This window comes from Diabrotica virgifera, chromosome 4 (genome assembly GCF_917563875.1).
Source record: "Diabrotica virgifera virgifera chromosome 4, PGI_DIABVI_V3a".
NCBI classification, from domain to species: domain Eukaryota; kingdom Metazoa; phylum Arthropoda; class Insecta; order Coleoptera; family Chrysomelidae; genus Diabrotica; species Diabrotica virgifera.
In genome coordinates, this window is record NC_065446.1 from 247,437,091 (window position 1) to 247,456,773 (window position 19,683).

Sequence of the window (19,683 nt, forward strand, 5' to 3'; positions counted from 1 at the left end):
GCAACATTGACATTTAATAATGCGTTAGTTAGATGGCTCTACTCGAGTTACTTGGGAACAAAAAAAGAATGAAGAAAATTGCTCCATGGAAAGCTGAGAAAATGCATTGTTTTAGCGTATACCGATTTTGAACTTTAAGATTTCATTTTCTCCAACCTAATTTTTGATTGGAATTTTGCTATTTTTGGCAATTTTCACTCGTAATATCGATAGTTTTTATTATAATAATTTATGTTATGAGTACTTTAAAGATATGAAAATCGGTGTGGAGAAAGAGGACAAAAATAAAAAGGTGATGGTTTGAAAATTATGATCCCATTGTTTATATCTTTGCCGTAAATGCCGGTCAACTTTGACCGATTGAATCTCAGAACCACTCATCACATTTAAACGTTTTTTTCTTTTAAAAGAAGCGTCCTGCCGCTTTCTTTCCAATGCCGTTTTCATGATTTTATTTAATTTAATCTTTCCCGATATATTCTATTTGTTTATAAGCCAAAAAATTGTATATAATTTTAAAATATTCTTGAAGCCGCTTATATAGGCCAATTTCAATTCTGTAAAATGCATTAGATAGGTACAGTGTCTTTTTATACAAAAATCATAGTTATTATTATGTATCATAATTATTGTGGTTATTATAGCGACCGTAAATTTTTAATTAACAATTCAATTGTTGCTAAACTGTTCATTAAATTTCCATCGGCTTCTGGAATTATAATCTATACGAAAAGAGATTTTATATTACCACGTTATTTAATTGATAAACAATTACTTATCTAAAATTTTAGTTGAAAATTAAAGATTTTGTTGGAAAATCCCGCATTTTCCGGGGAAAATGTTCGTCGAAGTAAATCGTAAAAACACGTCTCTATGCAGAATTTATTTACGGTGAATTTTTATTTGGGTGTTTTTGGTGTAAAGTTAAAATCTTTGGAGTTATAGAGCAAAAATTGAAAAAGACATGATTTTCGGGCGCCATTTTGTTTATAAAAAAAGTAGCACACTATCTGCGCACTTTGCATACCTATATTATTAATATAATCATAAGATTCGATTCCAGCAATAAAATTGCTGGTAAATAACTTTTCCCAAAAACGGCCTAATCTCCGATAATCTGCCCAGACTATGAAGTCAGAAAAGTTAGCTATAATACGTGGGAACTGATCATCCAGGGTGAGATTGAAGGAAAACGGGGTCCAGGTAGGCTCCATATTTCATAGCTTAGGTAGAAATATCAGAGACTGGACCAGCCTTGATTCAACAACTTTGTTTAGAGCCGCATTCGACAGAGACATATATTTTCCAGTGTAGTCGCTAACCTCCACTAAAGGAGAAAGCACCACAAGAAGAAGGATATACATACCTTTCTTCAAATTGAATAAATAAATCCCAAACTTACCTGAAATAGAATGAACTGGGGCTGTACTGAATCCTGCCCTGTTCAAGACATCATCCACTTTAGCAGAAACTGTTTCTAAATTAGTACTTCCTGTAATGATATCTAAAGGAACACCCTTCTGACCAATAAAATATATCGAGGGTACACTCGGTTCTTTATCTAATGTAAAGATAAGGAAATGAAATTTGAAACATTTAATTTGAATAATCTGACTCGGCCGAAAGCATAGACACACAATGCCTAGATAGCCCGATCAAAGAACAATCTGACCCCAAAAAAAATAAAGGAAGGATGAAAATTTGGGAATAGGTAGTTGAAATTGTCTATTTTATATAAGAAAAAGTTTACAATTCTACATACCCCCTCTCGAAGGGGAATACCCCCTCTCGAAGGTGAAAAATATACATTCAAAATAAGACCGGAATTGGATAAAATGACTAATTCTAAACAACTTTTGTTCTATGGAGTTTTTTCGCTAAGTCAATACTTTTCGAGTTATTTGCGAGTGAATATGTTCATTTTTAACAAAAAAAAACATGTTTTTGGACGGTTTTTCGGAGATAACTCAAAGAGTAAGTATTTTATCGAAAAAAATATTCTTAGCAAAAATATAGCTTATAAAAAATTGAAAAAATATGTGTATGTATGAGGTCTGTAGACCCAGTAGAAGCAGAGTTGTAGCTAATGAAAAGTAGGTTCTTCTTCGTCATATTCCAAATCGAATATTTCAGTGTGAAATAACCCAAAAACGGAGCACTTTTCGGGGAAAATTCATTTCACCTTTTTTAAAGTGTTTAAAAAAAGGTTTATTTTTGTTTTTTAAAAATACTAAAATTAAAAGTGAGTTACGCTCAAAATATTGTTGGTCTCTTTTATTTTTTGGTAAAAAAAAAATCGCCAAAAACCACCCACTAATTCATCAGAAATAAGTTTCATCTGTAAGTTTCATCGGTTCAAAGTGCTTATTTTTCAAAAAGCTGTAGTTAAAATGGCTTGAACGAGTAACTAATCACGAGTTTAGGCAAATTTAACTAACAAGAAAACAAAAAATAAAAAACATTCAGAAAAGCAAAACGAACATTTTATTACTCCTTGAGATTTTTGGTATTACTAATAATTTAAGTTAATTCCATAAAAAATTCCATTTTTTTCAAAATTAAAAAAAATGTTTTATTTTAAACCCATTTTTTTTTCAAAAATGAGCACTTTGAACCAATGAAACTTTTAGACAATATAAACAATAGATAAGTAAAGTAACTTGTCAAGCGATAACGATTAATTTTATTTGGGAAGCTAATTAAGGGGTGATTTTCGCGATTTTTTTGGCAAAAAATAAAAAAGACCAACAATATCTAGAGCGTAACTCACTTACTTTTGATGCTAGAAGATTATTAAAAAACAAAAACAAACCTTTTTTGAAACACTTTAAAAAAATTGTAATGAATTTTCCCCGAAGAGCTCCGTTTTTGGGTTATTTCAAATTGAAATATTCGATTTGGAATTTGACGAAGAAGAACCTACTTTTCATTAGCTACAACTCTGCTTCTACTGAGTCTACAGATCTCATGCATACAACATTTTTTTCAGTTTTTTATAAGTTATATTTTTGATAAGAATATTTTTTCCGCTAAAATACTTACTTTTTGAATTATCTGCGAAAAACCGTTCAAAGACGGAGGGGATGTAGAATTGTAGACATTTTCTTATACAATAATAGACAATTTCAACTACCTTTAAGTCTGTTTTAGACTATAATATAAAATGATATAAGAAAATGGTATAACAAAAACTTACATGAAATGATTGTGTACAATATTAATACAAGAAGTTTTGTGTATTACATTTGTCACATTTTGATATCAAAATATGTTATGTGATTCTGCGCATTATATGCTAAAAAAGTACTTTTTTATATTTTTATGATGGTGCATGTACAAGACATGTACTGTTAACCTCAATTTTCTTCTTCTTATTGTCTTTTAAGAATATTTTAACCTCATTTTTCTCAACATTTAACTAGTTAGTTTTATTTTTGATATTTTATATTACAAAGATATATTTTATATGATGGATAAGAAAACTCTATTATTATCAGCTGCTTCCATTGCAACATTTCTTAAAAGAAAAGTTAACCTTAAAAGATACAGTGTGACAGTATAACGAAAATAACCTAACTGCGCATGCCTGTGTACTAAAAATTGTTATCAAATAGGACATGTTCTAATTTGTATAACATTTTCTGTTAACAGATTTTGTTTCCTGTTTTACATTGTGACAAAATTTAGTATACCATTTTCTTATATCATTTTATGTTATAGTCTAAAACAGACTTTAGAATCAAACACAGTTTGATTGGTACACCCGGTATACAATGAAAATTTACCTGTTTACCAACTGTATTATTACAGTGGTATTGCTAAAGAATCAGGCTATAACACGTTCAAAAAAATTACTTAAATCGGCCAACAGGTTTAGGAAATATGAGACATCAAAAATGACCAAAATGACAAAATATGCAAGTAAGTTTATAATATAAAGATTTTTACAGATGTCGCCGCCTTCCTCCTTTCAACCACCGTCTCCAGTCGTTTCTGTTCTGCCATTCTCCATATCTAAGGTCTCGTCTTTCCATGGCCTCGTCCACTTCATTCCTCCGTGATCTACCTCTTCTTCTCTTTCCTATGGGGCTCCAATCCGAAACCTGTGATATCCGCCTTGTACGATCTCCTCTTCTCACATGTCCATACCAAACTAAACGTTTTTCTTCGATGTAGCTGAGTGTGTCTTGTTCTACTGCCATTCTTCGTTTTATCTTCTCATTTCTAATGCAACCTATTCTTGTCACTCTGCAGCTTCTTCTCATGAACTCCATTTCAGTTGCTGTAATTTTGGACTTGTTTCGTTTGTTTATTACCCAATATTCTGCTCCATAGGTCATTACACTACGTACCAAGGTGTTATATTCTCTGTATGCCACTATCTGTACATTTGAATTTGTGATGGCTTGTTGAGATTGTGATGGCTTGTCAAGCGTGTGGACGGGGTTTTACATTTAAAAAAGTAATTAATGAAGTTATAAACTGGAAATATCCAGATTCAGAAGAGGGAGAAATACTACGAAGAGTTATTTAAGGCGAGAGAAAGTTCTCTCGAATATACAGAAGAAACAGACCTTGACGATGAAATCGAAATCGAAAAGCCGTCATATGAGGACTTTTTACGTGTGATAAGAAATCTAAAACAAAAGAGAGCAGCAGGCCCAGATGAAATCCCAAATAATAAGGATTTAGGAAGAAGAAAGAATGCCCGAAGAATGGAAAACTGGATGGATATTTCTGATTCTTAAGAAAGGGGACACCACAAAATGTAACAACTATAGAGGAGTAACACTGTTAAACAGCTGCTACAAAATATTGACATCATTAATCAGACAAAAACTCTCAAAACACATTGAAACTAAAATAGGAGACTACCAGCACGGATTTAGGGAGGGAAGGTCAACAATAGACGCAATTCACATAATCACACAGTCAATTGAGAAATGTTACGAACATGATATCGACTTACACATCCTTTGCATAGACTTCAAGCAAGCTTTTGACAGCTTAACAAGACCCGACCTAATAGAAATGAAAATATGAAAAACCTAGATATACCAATGAAACTTATAAAGCTTACGAAAATGACAATGAAAGGATCGACTGCAGCAATAATTACGGATAACGGAATCACCAAAAATATAGAAATAGCAAGTGGAGTACGACAAGGTGACTATCTATCAACGTCACTATTTAATGTCGCTATAGAAGGAACAATGACAGAAATAAAAGGTACGATTATAACATCGAAGTCGCAACTTGCTGACGGCATAGCATTAATTAGCAGAAACCTAAACAGTTTAAAGGAAGAATTTACGAAGTTATGCAAAGAAGCAAACAAAAGGGGTTTAGAAATAAATCAAAACAAAACAAAATACCTAATATGCTCAAGAAAGAACCCAGTTAATATGATAAGCTTAAATATTGGTGAATATGAATTTGAAAAGGTAGAACATTTTAAATATCTTGGAGTCTCAGTTAATGGAACTAATGATAGAAGTATCGAAATTAATGAAAGAATCCAGGCAGGAAACAGAACCTACTGGAAATACAGTAACTTCCTCAAAGATAAGAAGCTTACTCAGAATACAAAACTGAAAATTTACAAAGCAGCAATTAGACCAGTAATCACATATGGTGCTGAAGTCATGTATCTGACACAGAAAGAGGAAGAAAGATTGAGGATCCTAGAAAGGAAAATAATTCGGAGGATAGCAGGATCACTATACTTAGGTAATAACGAATTTAGAAAACTCGTGAACCACGAAGTAAGAGAACTTCTGAAAGGAGAAGACATCGTCAGATTTATCAAGGCACAGAGACTCAGATGGATGGGACATATAGAAAGGAGGAATCCAGAAGCCGTTATCAAGAAAATTTCCAAATGGAGACCTGTATCAGGCAGACCACGAGGAAGACCCAAAACTAGATGGGAGAACCAGCTAGTGGAGGACCTTAAGAAGATGAGAGTCAGAGAATGGGTAACCAGAAGCAAAAACAGGAATGAATGGAGGAAAATTGTAGAAGATGCCAAGTCACACAACCAATTGTAAAACCAAAAGGTTAATGCGGATTGATTCACCGCGACCAACGAATCAGAAGAGCCCAAAGAGGGCGGCAATCACTCCGCTAGGAGTGCCAAAGAGAGATGCCAAGGAGAGAGGAGTGCAGAGAGATGCCATGATGATGATGATCCAGATTCAACATATCATAATGTACTTACTTCTTTGTGGTACATAATATATAAATATTTGCGTGATTAATCTCGACATCACCAGTGTATGGCTGTTGAGTAATTATACTAAAATCACAATAAAGATGCACTAGAAAAACAGACCAAGACACATTGAATGTTACTAGGAGCACTCCCAAATCTTAATGTACAATGAATATACATTGTAAATTCCAAATCATGATTTACAATGTTTATACATTGTCAATCATGATTCGGGAATGCTCCTCGTAACCATTCAACGTATCTTGGTTTGTTTATTTCTACTGCATCTTTATTGTGATTTTAATATAGTAAAATTTTAAGAGATATTGATAAACAAATGATATACTACTTATTATATTAAGTGACTAAGCATAGGATAATTACTGTACTTTTTAATAAGAGTATAAAATTTTTAATTTAATACTTTAGACAAATGAGATATACCATATTAATATATTTTTGTTTTGGTTAGTTGATTGATCGTTTTGAATTGCAATTTGATTGATTTGAGTTGATTGTTTTGAATTAGAATCTGAAAAACTAAAAATGTTAATAAAGATTTTGTTTTTTAACATTTATATGGTATTATTCTCATTTAAGCGTGTAAAACAACATAGATAATACAGAGAAATGATAAAACAACTGACTACAAGAAATGTACTTGAAATAGAGGACAATTCAAGGGTGTAGGAGTGCGACTCAATACTTTAAAAACCCTAAGAAGTTAAAGAACAAGAAGTGGTTGAAAAAAATTAGAGATGAAGACAATTTTTTATAATATTATTCGAACGAATACAAAAAAAAGTTAAATAATAATCTTTGAAACATTGATTGATTAAAACATTGTCTACATATCCATAATATGCTTCTTTTATCATTAATGTTCATAATTTTTCAATGATCACTTACCAACATCACCAAAAAACTGTAAATTTAGTGAACATTACGGTAATAAGTTACATTACATAAAATACACTCACCGGCACGAAAAACAAGCACCCCAAAAAAGGTCATTTTTGATGTCTCGTATCTCCTAAACCTGTTGTCCGATTTAAGTAATTATTTTAATATGTTATAGCCTTATTCTTTAACAATATCGCTGTAAGAATTTTGTTGCTAGACAGGTAAATGTTCATTGTATACCGGTTGTACCGTTGTTCCAATTAAAATGGGTTTTTTCCCAATTTTCATAACACCTTGTGGAATATTCTAGCCTTTATAAAATATTGAAATTAAAACCCAAATATAGCTCCAGGTTTTCTTAAAATTCTGTTTTTTTATTCATTCGCTAATGTTGGATAATAAAAAAGTTAGGGTCTTTAACAACTAGCCATGTTCTTTATCAATACAGCGAGTTTCTAAATAGTAAGTGCGACAAACTTTAAGGGGTAATTCTGCATGAAAAAATAATGACCGTTTGCTTTATAAACCTATGTCCGCAAATGCTTCGTTTCCGAGATGTTGAATTTTGTCTTACAAACTGATGATTTATTTATTGCTCTAAAACCGGTTGAGATATGCAAATGAAATTTGGTAGGTATTAAGAGGTAGTTATTCTGCATTTTTTGACATACAATTAAGAATTTATATTCACCATTGGCGTGCATACGGGTCATATTACCAGCATGCACGCCAATGGTCAATATAAAATTTTTAATTTCATGTCAAAAAATGCGCAATAACTACCAAATTTCATTTGCATATCTCAACCGGTTTTAGAGCAATAAATAAATCGTTAGTTTGTAAGAAAAAATTCAACATCCCGTATCTCGGAAACGAAGCATTTGCGGACATAAGTTTATTAAGCAAACATTATTTTTTCATGCAGATTTACCCCTTAAAGTTTGTCGCACTTATTTAGAAACACCCTGTATTGATAAAGAACATGGCTAGTTGTTAACGTCCCTAACTTTTTTATTATCCAACATAAGCGAATAAATAAAAAAAAACAGAATGTTAAGAAAACCTGGGGCTACAGTTGGGTTTTAATTTCAATATTTTATAAAGGCTAGAATATTCCACAGGGTGTTGTGAAAATTGAGAAAAAAATCCCAGTTTGATTGGTACACCCGGTATACAATGAAAATTTATCTGTCTAGCAACATAATTATTACAGCGATATTGTTAAAGAATGAGGCTATAACATATATGTATTAAAAAAATTACTTAAATCGGACAACAGGTTTTGGAGATACGAGACATCAAAAATGAGATATTTTTGGAGTGCCCGTTTTTCGTGCCAGTCAGTGTATTTATAAAAGAAATGCATTAATAATGACTGTGGCCTGATAGCTTAATTATTAAAAAGGATACAAATTTCGCTAAACTGCTGGTGAGCTGTAGAGCCCGCAATTACTTTGATAGCTACAAAGTGATCTTGTTCCAGTTTTTCTCCAAGGTCGCCATTATTGATGAGGTCTGTTATTTTTTGTGACTTTTCGTCAGTACCTGATGACAAAAAAGATCGTTAATAATAATAGCAAAAAGTTACATGAACGAATTAACACTCCAATCGATGATGTCTAAATAATACTAAGATCACACGACGGTGGTCTATCGAGACCATAAATAACACCATATTTTTATTTTCTTTTAATGAATATTTTTGAAACACAATACTTACAGGCTATTTTCTTCCTCCTCATGGAAATATTATTTGTTTATTAGAATAGAATAGAAATATGCTTTATTGTCATGAAAAATTTAACAATTTTATAGACAAAGCTTACAAGAATCATAAATAAAAACAATAACAAATACAATTTACTAAAATTATACAAATCGTCAATATAAATAAAACATAATAAAGTCAAATAAAAATCAGTAACAATCTATTGCAAAATTTAAAAAAAATTGCAAATTGCGTAATCTACCTTAAGAAATTTATTAAGTGATTTAATAAGTTATGCTGCTGCATATGACACTCAAATATAGATTAAGATTCTACTTATACATAAGAATACTGTAATTTCTTAGTTATTGGTTAAGAAACTGTGCTATTGAATAATATGGTCTTTCAGATAAATAGGCTTTTGTCATTTTACGGAACTTGGGGAAAGATGTTGCAGATTTAAGTTGTAGAGGGAGATGGTTGTATAGTTTTTTTGCAGAATATAATATAGATTTCTTTACTAACTCACTGGGCGGGATCGGTAAATAGATGTCAAAAGTAGAATTTCTGGTGGAATAGTCATGTCTAGGTCTTTCTGGAAAGACATGTAGATGTTTACGAATTAAGCAAACAGTTTCTAAAATATATAAAGAAGGTAATGTTAGAATTCTGTGATCTTTAAAGTAGCTTCTGCAATGTGTTGTTCTTCTGAGGCCAAACAGATATCTGATTGCTCTTTTTTGCAATTTAAAAATAACATCGGATTGGGCAGCTGTACCAAAACCCCAAAAAGGCAGACCATATCGAAGATGGGACTCGAACAATGAAAAGTATGTTATTTTGGAAGAGGCTAAATCCATTTCCTTCGAGACAGATCTTATTGCAAAGCAAGCTGAGGATAGTTTCTTGCTTAACACATCGATATGAAGGGACCATTTAAGGTTGCTATCTAAAAAAATACCAAGAAACTTTACAGAATCAACGATACTGATCTGGCTGTTATGAAGAGGTAAGGGTTGAAGAGTTCCTTTATAGGGTAATGCGACTGTTTTATCTACGTTAAAAGAGAGTAAATTAGAATCTGACCAGGATTTTATTGTGAGTAGATCAGAAGTTATAGTAGCATGAAGAGTTGCAATATTTGAGTTGCTCCAAGTGATACTGGTATCGTCAGCAAAAAGAAAAACTTTTCCATCGATTTTTAAACTAGTGATGTCATTAATAAAGATAAGGAAAAGTAAAGGACCCAATACTGAACCTTGTGGTACCCCACATACAACATTTCTGAGACTAGAGTCTGTATCATTTGCTCTAACCAGTTGTTTCCTATTTTTCAAGTAAGATTGAAACCAGTTCAAAGAAATACCTCGAATTCCATAGAAATCTAGTTTTTTTATCAAAATGTCGTGATTTACACAATCAAAAGCTTTGGCATAATCACAAAAAACAGTGGAAGTGTGGAGATTATTGTTTAATGCTTGATAAACCTCATGTAGTACAGAAAACATGGCATCGGTGGTACATTTATTATTTAAAAAGCCAAACTGATTTTGTGATAAAATCTTGTTATCAACGAGAAAGGACATAAGTCGGGCTTTTATGAGTCTTTCAATAATTTTGGAGAGTACCGGTAGTAATGCAATACGTCTATAATTGCAGGCAATAGATTTTTCACCACCCTTATGAAGAGGAATAATGATGGCCGTCTTTAGGCACTCTGGAAATTTACCTTTCTCAAAAGAATCATTTATTAGAGAGATGAGGACTCCCAGAGAGAGATTTGAGAAAATTTTTATGGGTAGTCCATCGGTACTACAGGAAGATTTGCTTTTGATACTCTTGATTGTTTGGATCAGTTCAGATTTACCAATTGGTCTTATAAAGAATGAATTCGAAACCTTTCTTGAATTAGGGAGATAGGAAATGGGATCTTGTTGTGACACAATAGTTGATGTTATATTTTTACTCACATTAACAAAGTATTCATTTAGATTTTCTGGGTCTGGAAGGGAAAATGTTTGAGCTGTGTGAGTTTTACTTCGAAGATCGTTTATTATGGACCAAGTTTCTTTTGCAACACTTTTGGAGCTTCTGAGACGATTTTGATAATACAATTTTTTAGCCGATTTTATAAGTTTTAAATAGATTGCCCTGTACTTGGTGATATATTCAATAACAGAGACGTTGGTAGTAAATTTCTTGATATACAGTAGTGAACGCATGTTTTTGGCTGATATGCGGACACCTTTGGTAGTCCAGGGGTTGCGATGTTTTTGCTTAATTGTGATTAAAGGAAATGCTGTATTGAAGATACAGACCAGCTTATTCAAAAAATCACTGAAATTATGATCGACGTCCAAGGAAGGAAAGTGCCACTCAGAGGTTAAGCATAAATTTTGGAACTTACGAAAGTTCCGACCGGAAAAAATCCTGCCTAAACGTCGAGTTTTCGAGGAGGACTTGCTAAAGATGTTAAACTTCGTATAAACCGCTTCATGATCAGATAGTCCCGCATTAACAGTTGTAGCGCAGACATCAAGGGGTGAGAAATCTGAGACAATATAATCAATTATGGTAGATGAAGTCTTTGAAATCCTTGTAGGAGAATCAATGTGCATTGATAGACCATATGATTCAAATATGTTGACCAGGGATATTTGTGTAGCACAAGCAGCAGCATAATTAATGTTGAAGTCCCCGCATAAAATTTTTCTGCTTTTATGTGGCAGGTCATCTAACAAATTAAGCAGGTTCTGAAAAAATAGTTCCACGGAAGAGTCAGGTGATCTATAAATGCAAATAATATAAAGATTAAGGTTCTTACTGTAAACTAAGGAAAACTCAAAGAATGCTTCACTTAATAGAAAGTCATATTTTGTTACTAGAGAAAAATCATTATTTGTAGAAAGAATTAGGGTGCCTCCATGAGCTGAACTTGGACGGTCATACCTAGCAATAGTGGAATTATTCTTTATGTCTACCTTCTATTAAATTAAAATACACTCACCGGTACAAAATTCCGTCACTAAAAATTTTTTATCAAGTTTGACAATTTATAACTTTATTATTTGTACTCCGATTTTCAAGATTCTTGCACTAATTTGTAGGTACATGTGTTGATATCGTGTGTTATTATTTCGGTAATAAAAATTTTTTGCTTAAATGTTATTATACGGGGCTAAATGGAAGGGTTGCATTTTCTCCTAACTTTTAAAAATTCTGTGGAAAAATTGAAAGGCTGATTTTGTTTCATACTTCTTTCGTATTATCTACGAGGCGATCCTAACATTATGTTTTTCGAATTATCTGAATATCCGTTTTCTTGTAAAAGCTGTAAATAAAAACACAGCCAGCTCTGAAGGTTTATTTAATTTAAAATATTATATATATCATAGGATACAGAAATCTACAACAAATAAAAATCGAAGCCTGTGTATTTGCAGATGATATTGTTATTGTGGCAAGAACTGAAAGAGCTCTGGAGGAGAACATAAGAATCTGGGAGGCAGAATTAAAAAATTACAATCTAATAACTAATATGGAAAAAACAAAAGTAATGGCAATATCCAAGAAAGATGTTAACTTAAATATTGAAATCCAAGGCAAAAAAATAGAACAGATAGATACATTTAAATACCTTGGAATAATTTTAAATAAGAAGGGGACACAAGAAGACGAAATTGGAAAAAGCAGCCACAAGAACATATCATTCGTTGTATAAAAACTTCTTAAATAAAAAAGAAATAACTAGGAAACCAAAATGATAATATTTAAAACAATTTACGTACCTATCACTACATATGGAGCAGAGAATTGGGTATTGAACGACAAACAAGAAAAGAGATTGCAAGCAGGGGAAATGAGGTATTTGAGGAAAGTTGTGGGAGCTAGGAGAACCGATAAGACGTAGCGAAGATATTAGAAGAGAATTAAAAGTAAAATCATTAAAGGAAAAAATTCATGAAAAGAAATTAAAATGGACTGGACACTTATTTAGAATGAACGACGGCAGGCAGGTTAAAATGACATGGGAAGCGAGGCCGATAGGGAAAAACAGGAGAGGCCGACCAAGGAAAACGTGGAATACAAGTGTGATGGAAATATTGCAGAATAGAGGAAAATCGTGGCAGGAAGCCAAAGAATTAGCTAGGGACCGAAAAAAGTGGCGTAAGTTCGCAGAGAATAACGAGTAAAGAAGACACCTCGACACCTTACGGTATAAGAGGATCATCGATTATGTATGTATGTATGTTAATTTAAAATATCAAACACACTAAAATTAACAACAAAACAAAACAATTCAATAACCTCTCTCACAGCAACGACTGCTCACAACCTGTTTGGCATCGAATAAATAAGATGTGTTATCTAACAATAAAATACTGAAAACGTTTGTTTTCTATACTATAGCCAGGCCAGCCAGATACATAAAAAAGAAAGGAATAACACCAGCTTTCAGAACTAATAACATCTTAAGTAAATATATTAAGAACAATAAGAGCCGAAAGAGAAAACAACTACAGAGTGGTGTTTACAAACTAACTTGTGGTGACTGTCCGAAAACTTACATCAGTCAAACTGGCAGAACCTTTGACAAACGGATAGCAGAACACAAAAGGGCTTTCAACAATAGAAAAACAGACACTTCTACATACGCACTTCACCTTCTAGATTCTAGATCATAATCATACTTTTAATGAACAGTTTCAAATTCTGCATATTTAAAATAAAGGCTGTAAGCTATCTTTATTAGAATCTATGGAAATTAATAAATTGAAAAATACAGATATAATTCTGAATGACCAACTCGAGACAAACAGCTCCCCACTCCTCAACCTCTTCAGTTAAAGACTTTAAAAAGGCAAACACATAGTAATCTAAATCACTTGAGAAAGGCACTCTGCCGAAACAGCTGTAGTCACATAGTTGTAATACATTTTGTAGAAGTATAGAAAACAAACGTTTTCAGTGTTTTATTGTTAGATAAAATGAACTTCCATCAAGTAACGGTCGAATCCATCAATAATTTAAAGATGTGTTATCCTTGCCGGGGGAACAGCCTGATATACCTCTACCAGGGCCATAACTGGATGATGGCGAATAGCTATTTTCAATTCATCCCATAAATGCCAATGTCAGGGGTGGCCAAACTGTGGCTCACGAGCCACATGTGGCTCTTTGAAGAATTATTTGCGGCTCTCAGTAAATGTACCTGAATTACTTTTAATTTTTGTGTTTTAAAATGTCTTAAATTACTAACAACAAATATAAAAGACTGTGTAAGATCATGACTTAAACAAAGAGACCCCTTATCACCGTTACTATTCAATTTGGCCTTAGATTATGTAATAAGTAAAATATCATCTGAGCTGACAGACGTGAAAGAGGCGTTTTCACAACTCGAGGAAGAAACACAGAAACAGGTTGACTGGGCCGCTGAATAAATGAAGAAAAGACGAAATACATTAGTAACCAAAAATCCAAGACCAACAGTTTGGCAGAACATACTTTAGTAGCAAATACTTTAATTAGAAGAAAGGAAAATATATTTTACGAGCAAAAAATTGATCAATGTCGCTATGACAGTAGAAGAATGTGGAGTACTTTAAAAGAAATTGTAAATAGTAGTAATAATACATCGAATTTTAGCATATTAGATAGTAGGTTAAATGGTACTAAAGACTTAAATAAGTTTTACTTTGATAGTATTTAGGGGATTGCTCAAAATATTCCTAGATCCTCAAATTTTTCTGAAATACAGCTTGATATTGTTTCTAAAATTGATCCTTTTCCCATCATTTCACTTGGTAAATTGCATAAAGTGGTAAGTAGTTTAAAAAATAAAGCAACTGGTGACGATATTCTGACAGTGTCACTGTTGAAAGGGATATTTTCAGTGGTTGGTTACCAATTGTTAAACATAGTTAATACCTGCCTGCAAGCAGGAGTTCTGCCGTCAGTATTAAAATGTAGTACCATAATACCTGTACCAAAAATAAGTAAACCACAGGCGTTTGAAGATTTTAGGCCGATTAATTTACTTCCGATAATCGAAAAAATCATTGAATTATTAGTTTATGATCACTTATTTAACTATTTAAATGAATATAATTTGCTGTTTGTAAATCAATCTGGTTTTAGATGTAGGCACTCTACTGAAACTGCATGCCAGTTAGTATGTAACACATGGAAGAAAGATATAGATGACGGTAAAATAGTAATTAGTGTCTTTGTAGATTTAAAAAGGGCTTTTGAAACAATAGACAGGCAGATGTTATTAACGAAATGCAAAAATTATGGAATAACTGGAGTTGTGTTCAAATGGCTAGAAAATTATCTAAACGGTAGATGTCAAAAAACTAAAGTAAATAATAATATTTCAGACGAAATAGGTACTATATATGGAGTTCCCCAAGGAAGCGTTCTTGGACCATTATTATTTGTTTTATATATAAATGATCTACATCTCTATCTTAAAAATTCATTTGTAAATCTGTTTGCAGATGATACATTAATTTCTGTCTCTGGACAAGATTTTAATAATTTAGTTCAAACAATAAATGATGAATTAGATATTCTTAATAATTGGTTGATGGCAAATAAATTGAAACTAAATGCTCAAAAAACTAAGTGTATGATTTTGGGTACTAAGATAAATTGTTCTAAATTTAATCAAGGAAATTTTAGTATTGAAATAGGTGAAGATATAATAAGCTATGTAGATGAAATTAAATATCTTGGAATTTTATTTGATTCACAGTTAAATTTTACCAAACATATAAATTTTCTGTTTAAAAAAATTGGTAAAAAAATCGGTTACTTCTCTAGAATATCTAAAGGGCTTTCCCGATGGTCTAGGAAGGTTGTGTATAATACAATAATATTTCCGCATTTTAATTATTGTATGTCACTGTTTATTTCATGTTCAAAGGAACAGGTATATCGTTTGCAGTTGCTTCAAAATAAAGCTATGAGAATTGTCCTTGGATATAGCAAGTATACCTCTATAAACTTTATGCTGGAAACATTAAATTTTTTAGATGTTAATCAGCTTATTACTGAGTCATGTTTGGTGTTAATATTTAAAATTATTAACAAGCAAGCTCCTCAATACTTCCAATAATTATGTCATTAAAAGATCACTTTTGTTAGGTCAGTATAATTTAAGATTTGATAATTATCATATTGAAAGGTTCAATACAAGTGCCATGGAAAAAACTCTTTTTGTTGAAGGACTAAGAATATATAACAGTCTACCATCTAGCATAAAAGATTCACCAAATGTTAAAGTCTTCAAAAGTAGGTTAAAAAAATTGTATTTTTAGAATTAGTTGATTTTTCGTTTTTAAGTTATAGTTATTTAAATATATGTAAATGTTTATTTGTAATGTAATAGCTAAAAAGCTAAATAAATCCTATTACTTACTTAGAACACAACTAATAATGAATCGAGGAAGAAACAGGTTGTCTGGGCCGTCGAATAAATGAAGAAAAGACGAAATACATTAGTAACCAAAAATCCAAGACCAAGAACTTGGCAGAACATAACTAATAATGAGCACAACTTCGAAGTAGTAAAAGAGTTTAAATATCTAGGGGCGCTAATCACAGATGACAACCACATATAAAAAGAGGTATCAGCAAGAAAAGCTGCGTGGAAAAGAGCATAACACTCCCTGTCATCATTATTAAGATCTAAGCTGCTAAAAAGACAATCTAAATTAAGACTATGTCAATTATTTGCTCAATTGTTACATCATATGGAAGTGAAACATGGACTCTACATCAGCGGGAAATAAATAAGCTACTGGTGTTTGAAAGGAAAGTTCTCGGAATGATATTTGGCCCTCAAAGAGATGAATTGACTGAAAACATCGTAAGATATGTAAAAGCTAAGATAAGATGGGCAGGTCATGTGGTAAGATTAGAGGAAGACATACTGTTAAAGACAGTGTTTTTTGAGAGACGGTAGAAGATCAGTAGGCCGTCCTAAAAAAGATGGAAGGATGATGAAGAATTGAAGTATCCTGAATTAGTAAAGGTTGCTTGTAGAATTATTTGCATATTTGAATCAACGAGATAAACCATTTTATTTCACTTTAAAATTTGTGTAGTCCAAACAGTGACAGAAAAATTTAATACCTTTTTTACACTTTTAAATGATTGTTTAATTGCGGCTCGCGAAAATTTCTAAATTTTGAAAAATGGCTCGATTATCAATGAGCTTGGCCACCCCTCTGCTCTATAGGATTGAGATCTGGGCTGCATGTGGGCCATTCTAATCTTATCAATCCAACCTCTATTTAAGATATTTATGTTTATGAGTCAATCAGTGTGTTTAATTACAAAAAATTGCCCAGCTCTTAGAAGAAAAAAGATATTCGGATAATTCCAAAAACAAAATCTTAGTGATGTCTCCGGGATAATACGAAAGGACTGTGAAACAAAATCAGCTCTTCAATTATTCCAGAGTTTTTTAAAGTTGGGATAAAAAACAACACTTTCATTTACCCCCATATAATGCCATCTAAAATATTTTTTTTGTTACCGGAATAATAACAAACGATATCAATACATGTACCTATAAACTGATGCAAGAATCTTGCAAATCGGAGTAAAAATAATAAAGTTATAAGTTGTTAAACTTCATCAAAAATTTTAAGTGGCGGAATTTTGTGCCAGTGAGTTCATATGAAAAATAAGTTATATATTTGTTAAAATATATCAAAAAATCAAATTATATTTCTATTTTACAAAAACTGATCAAAACACTGATCAAACTCTAGTGAAAAACATAAAGAGTTCAGCAAAATTCTATTACACAGAAAATACAGAAAATTAATCATGCAGACAGTTTCTTGGGTTTTTTGCTGAATACACTTCTCACAGCAGGCTACTATAGGATCCATGCATAACCAACATTTGCAAAATGTGCAAAAACATCGGGTTTTCCTTCTCTTACAGTATTTGTAATACCTTTTTGTACCTGCCTGGTGGTGGATTAGGTCAGTTTTATATTTAGACCAGGGCGCATCTGTAAAAATATTAGTACATTTGGACGTTGAGAGGTGACTCAAATTTTTTTGCAGAAATTGCTTGAAAATAAATCAAATAATAATATTTGAGTTATCCTCCCTCTCAAAAAGGTCCGGAACATTGTTTAAATAATCAAAATGTCAAAAAATTAAGGAAAAATTCGATTTTTTTCTTGGTTTTTTGATTTTAACTTTAAAAATATTCATTTCCGAGAAAAGTTGTACTGACATAAAAGTTGCATAATTAAATTTCCTACAATATAGAATTGGTTAAAAATTTAAAAAATAGTCACCCTTGTTGCCAAATAGCAATAATTGTGAAAAAAACATACAAAAACAAGTATTCGTATTTTACGTTTTTCAACCATTTATGCTACACTTAGGACCTTCATATTTCACCCTGAAAAACTTTATGATACAGTAAAACAATACTGTAAATTTCATTAAGATCAGTTCAATATATTTTGCAAAATAAATTTTGCAATCCAGCTTTCGTAAAAAATATTCATTTTTTCAAAATGTTACAGGACTGAAAATAAAGCAGATAGCAAGTTGAAATTTTTTTTGCGTATAGAAGTGTACTGTACCTTTCATTCGCAATTTTGCAAAATTAAAATTGATTAACACCACGGCGTCAGGAATTTTTTTAAATAAACATTAATTATTGGTGCTACGCACAGGACAGCGGATAGTTTGCTCTGATTGGGCATTCCAATGACCTTTGATAATGATTGATACATTTTAATTTTGATTATATTTCGATATAAATAAATAAATGTGTTTATTGCAAAATAAAAACACATACTCTATCCTTTGAAATTACACTTTTATTAGCAAAAACTTTCTTTGTTCATATATTTTAACTTAAATAATAAAAGTTTATTATTTTTAAACATATGCAATTGTTTAAACAATATTTCACAAACAATAATAAACTTAGTTTGATTTTTGTGGAATTAAAATATTAAAATACAACAAAATATAGAGTAAGAAAATAATATATTAGATAGAGATTGGAAGAAATTTTGGTGGAAATCAACTTGTGTGAATCGAACACCGCTGTCCTGCGCGTAGCACCAAAAATTATTGTTTATTTCAAAAATTTTCTGACGCCGTGGTAATTAATCGATTTTAATTTTGAAAATTGCAAATGAAAGGTACAGTACACTTCTATAAGCAAAAAAAATTTTAACTTGCTATCTGCTTTATTTTCAGTCCTGTAACATTTTGAAAAAATGAATTTTTTTGCGAAAGCTGGATTGCAAAATATATTTTGCAAAATCTATTAAACCGATCTTAAAGAAATTTACAGTATTATTTTACTGTATCATAAAGTTTTTCTGGGTGAAATATGAAGGTCCTAAGTGTAGCATGAATGGTTGAAAAACGTAAAATGCGAATACTTGTTTTTGTAAGGTTTTTTCGCAATTATTGCTATTTTGCAACTAGGGTGACTATTTTTTAAAATTTTAACCAATTTTATATTGTAGGAAATTTAAATACGCAACTTTTAAGTCAGTACAACTTTTCTCGGAAATGAATACTTTTAAAGTTATAATCAAAAAACGAAGAAAAAAATCTAATTTTTCCTTAAATTTTTGACATTTTGATTATTTAAACAATGTTCCGGACCTTTTTGAGAGGGAGGATAACTCAAATATTATTATTTGATTCATTTTCAAGCAATTTCTGCAAAAAAATTTGAGTCACCTCTCAACGTCCATCTCAAAACAGATCCGCCCTGGACTAATTGGTATTATCTAGATTACAAATAGCTTTTTGCTACATCTATTCCTAATTTTTTCTTGTCTTCGTTGTTT

The 19,683-nt window shown here is 31.6% G+C and overlaps 1 protein-coding gene across 1 annotated transcript in view; it reads right to left on the minus strand.

The window, feature by feature from the left end:
* The window catches only part of LOC114334265 (UBX domain-containing protein 4), a 48,746-nt gene that overhangs the window by 16,995 nt on the left and 12,068 nt on the right, over positions 1 to 19,683 (minus strand). Inside the window, exons 2-3 of the mRNA XM_050649949.1 lie at positions 8,531 to 8,665; positions 1,403 to 1,561 (exon numbers count right to left, since the gene is read on the minus strand). Coding sequence (XP_050505906.1) covers positions 1,403 to 1,561; positions 8,531 to 8,665 — 294 coding nt within the window. The remainder of the gene's footprint in view (positions 1 to 1,402; positions 1,562 to 8,530; positions 8,666 to 19,683) is intronic.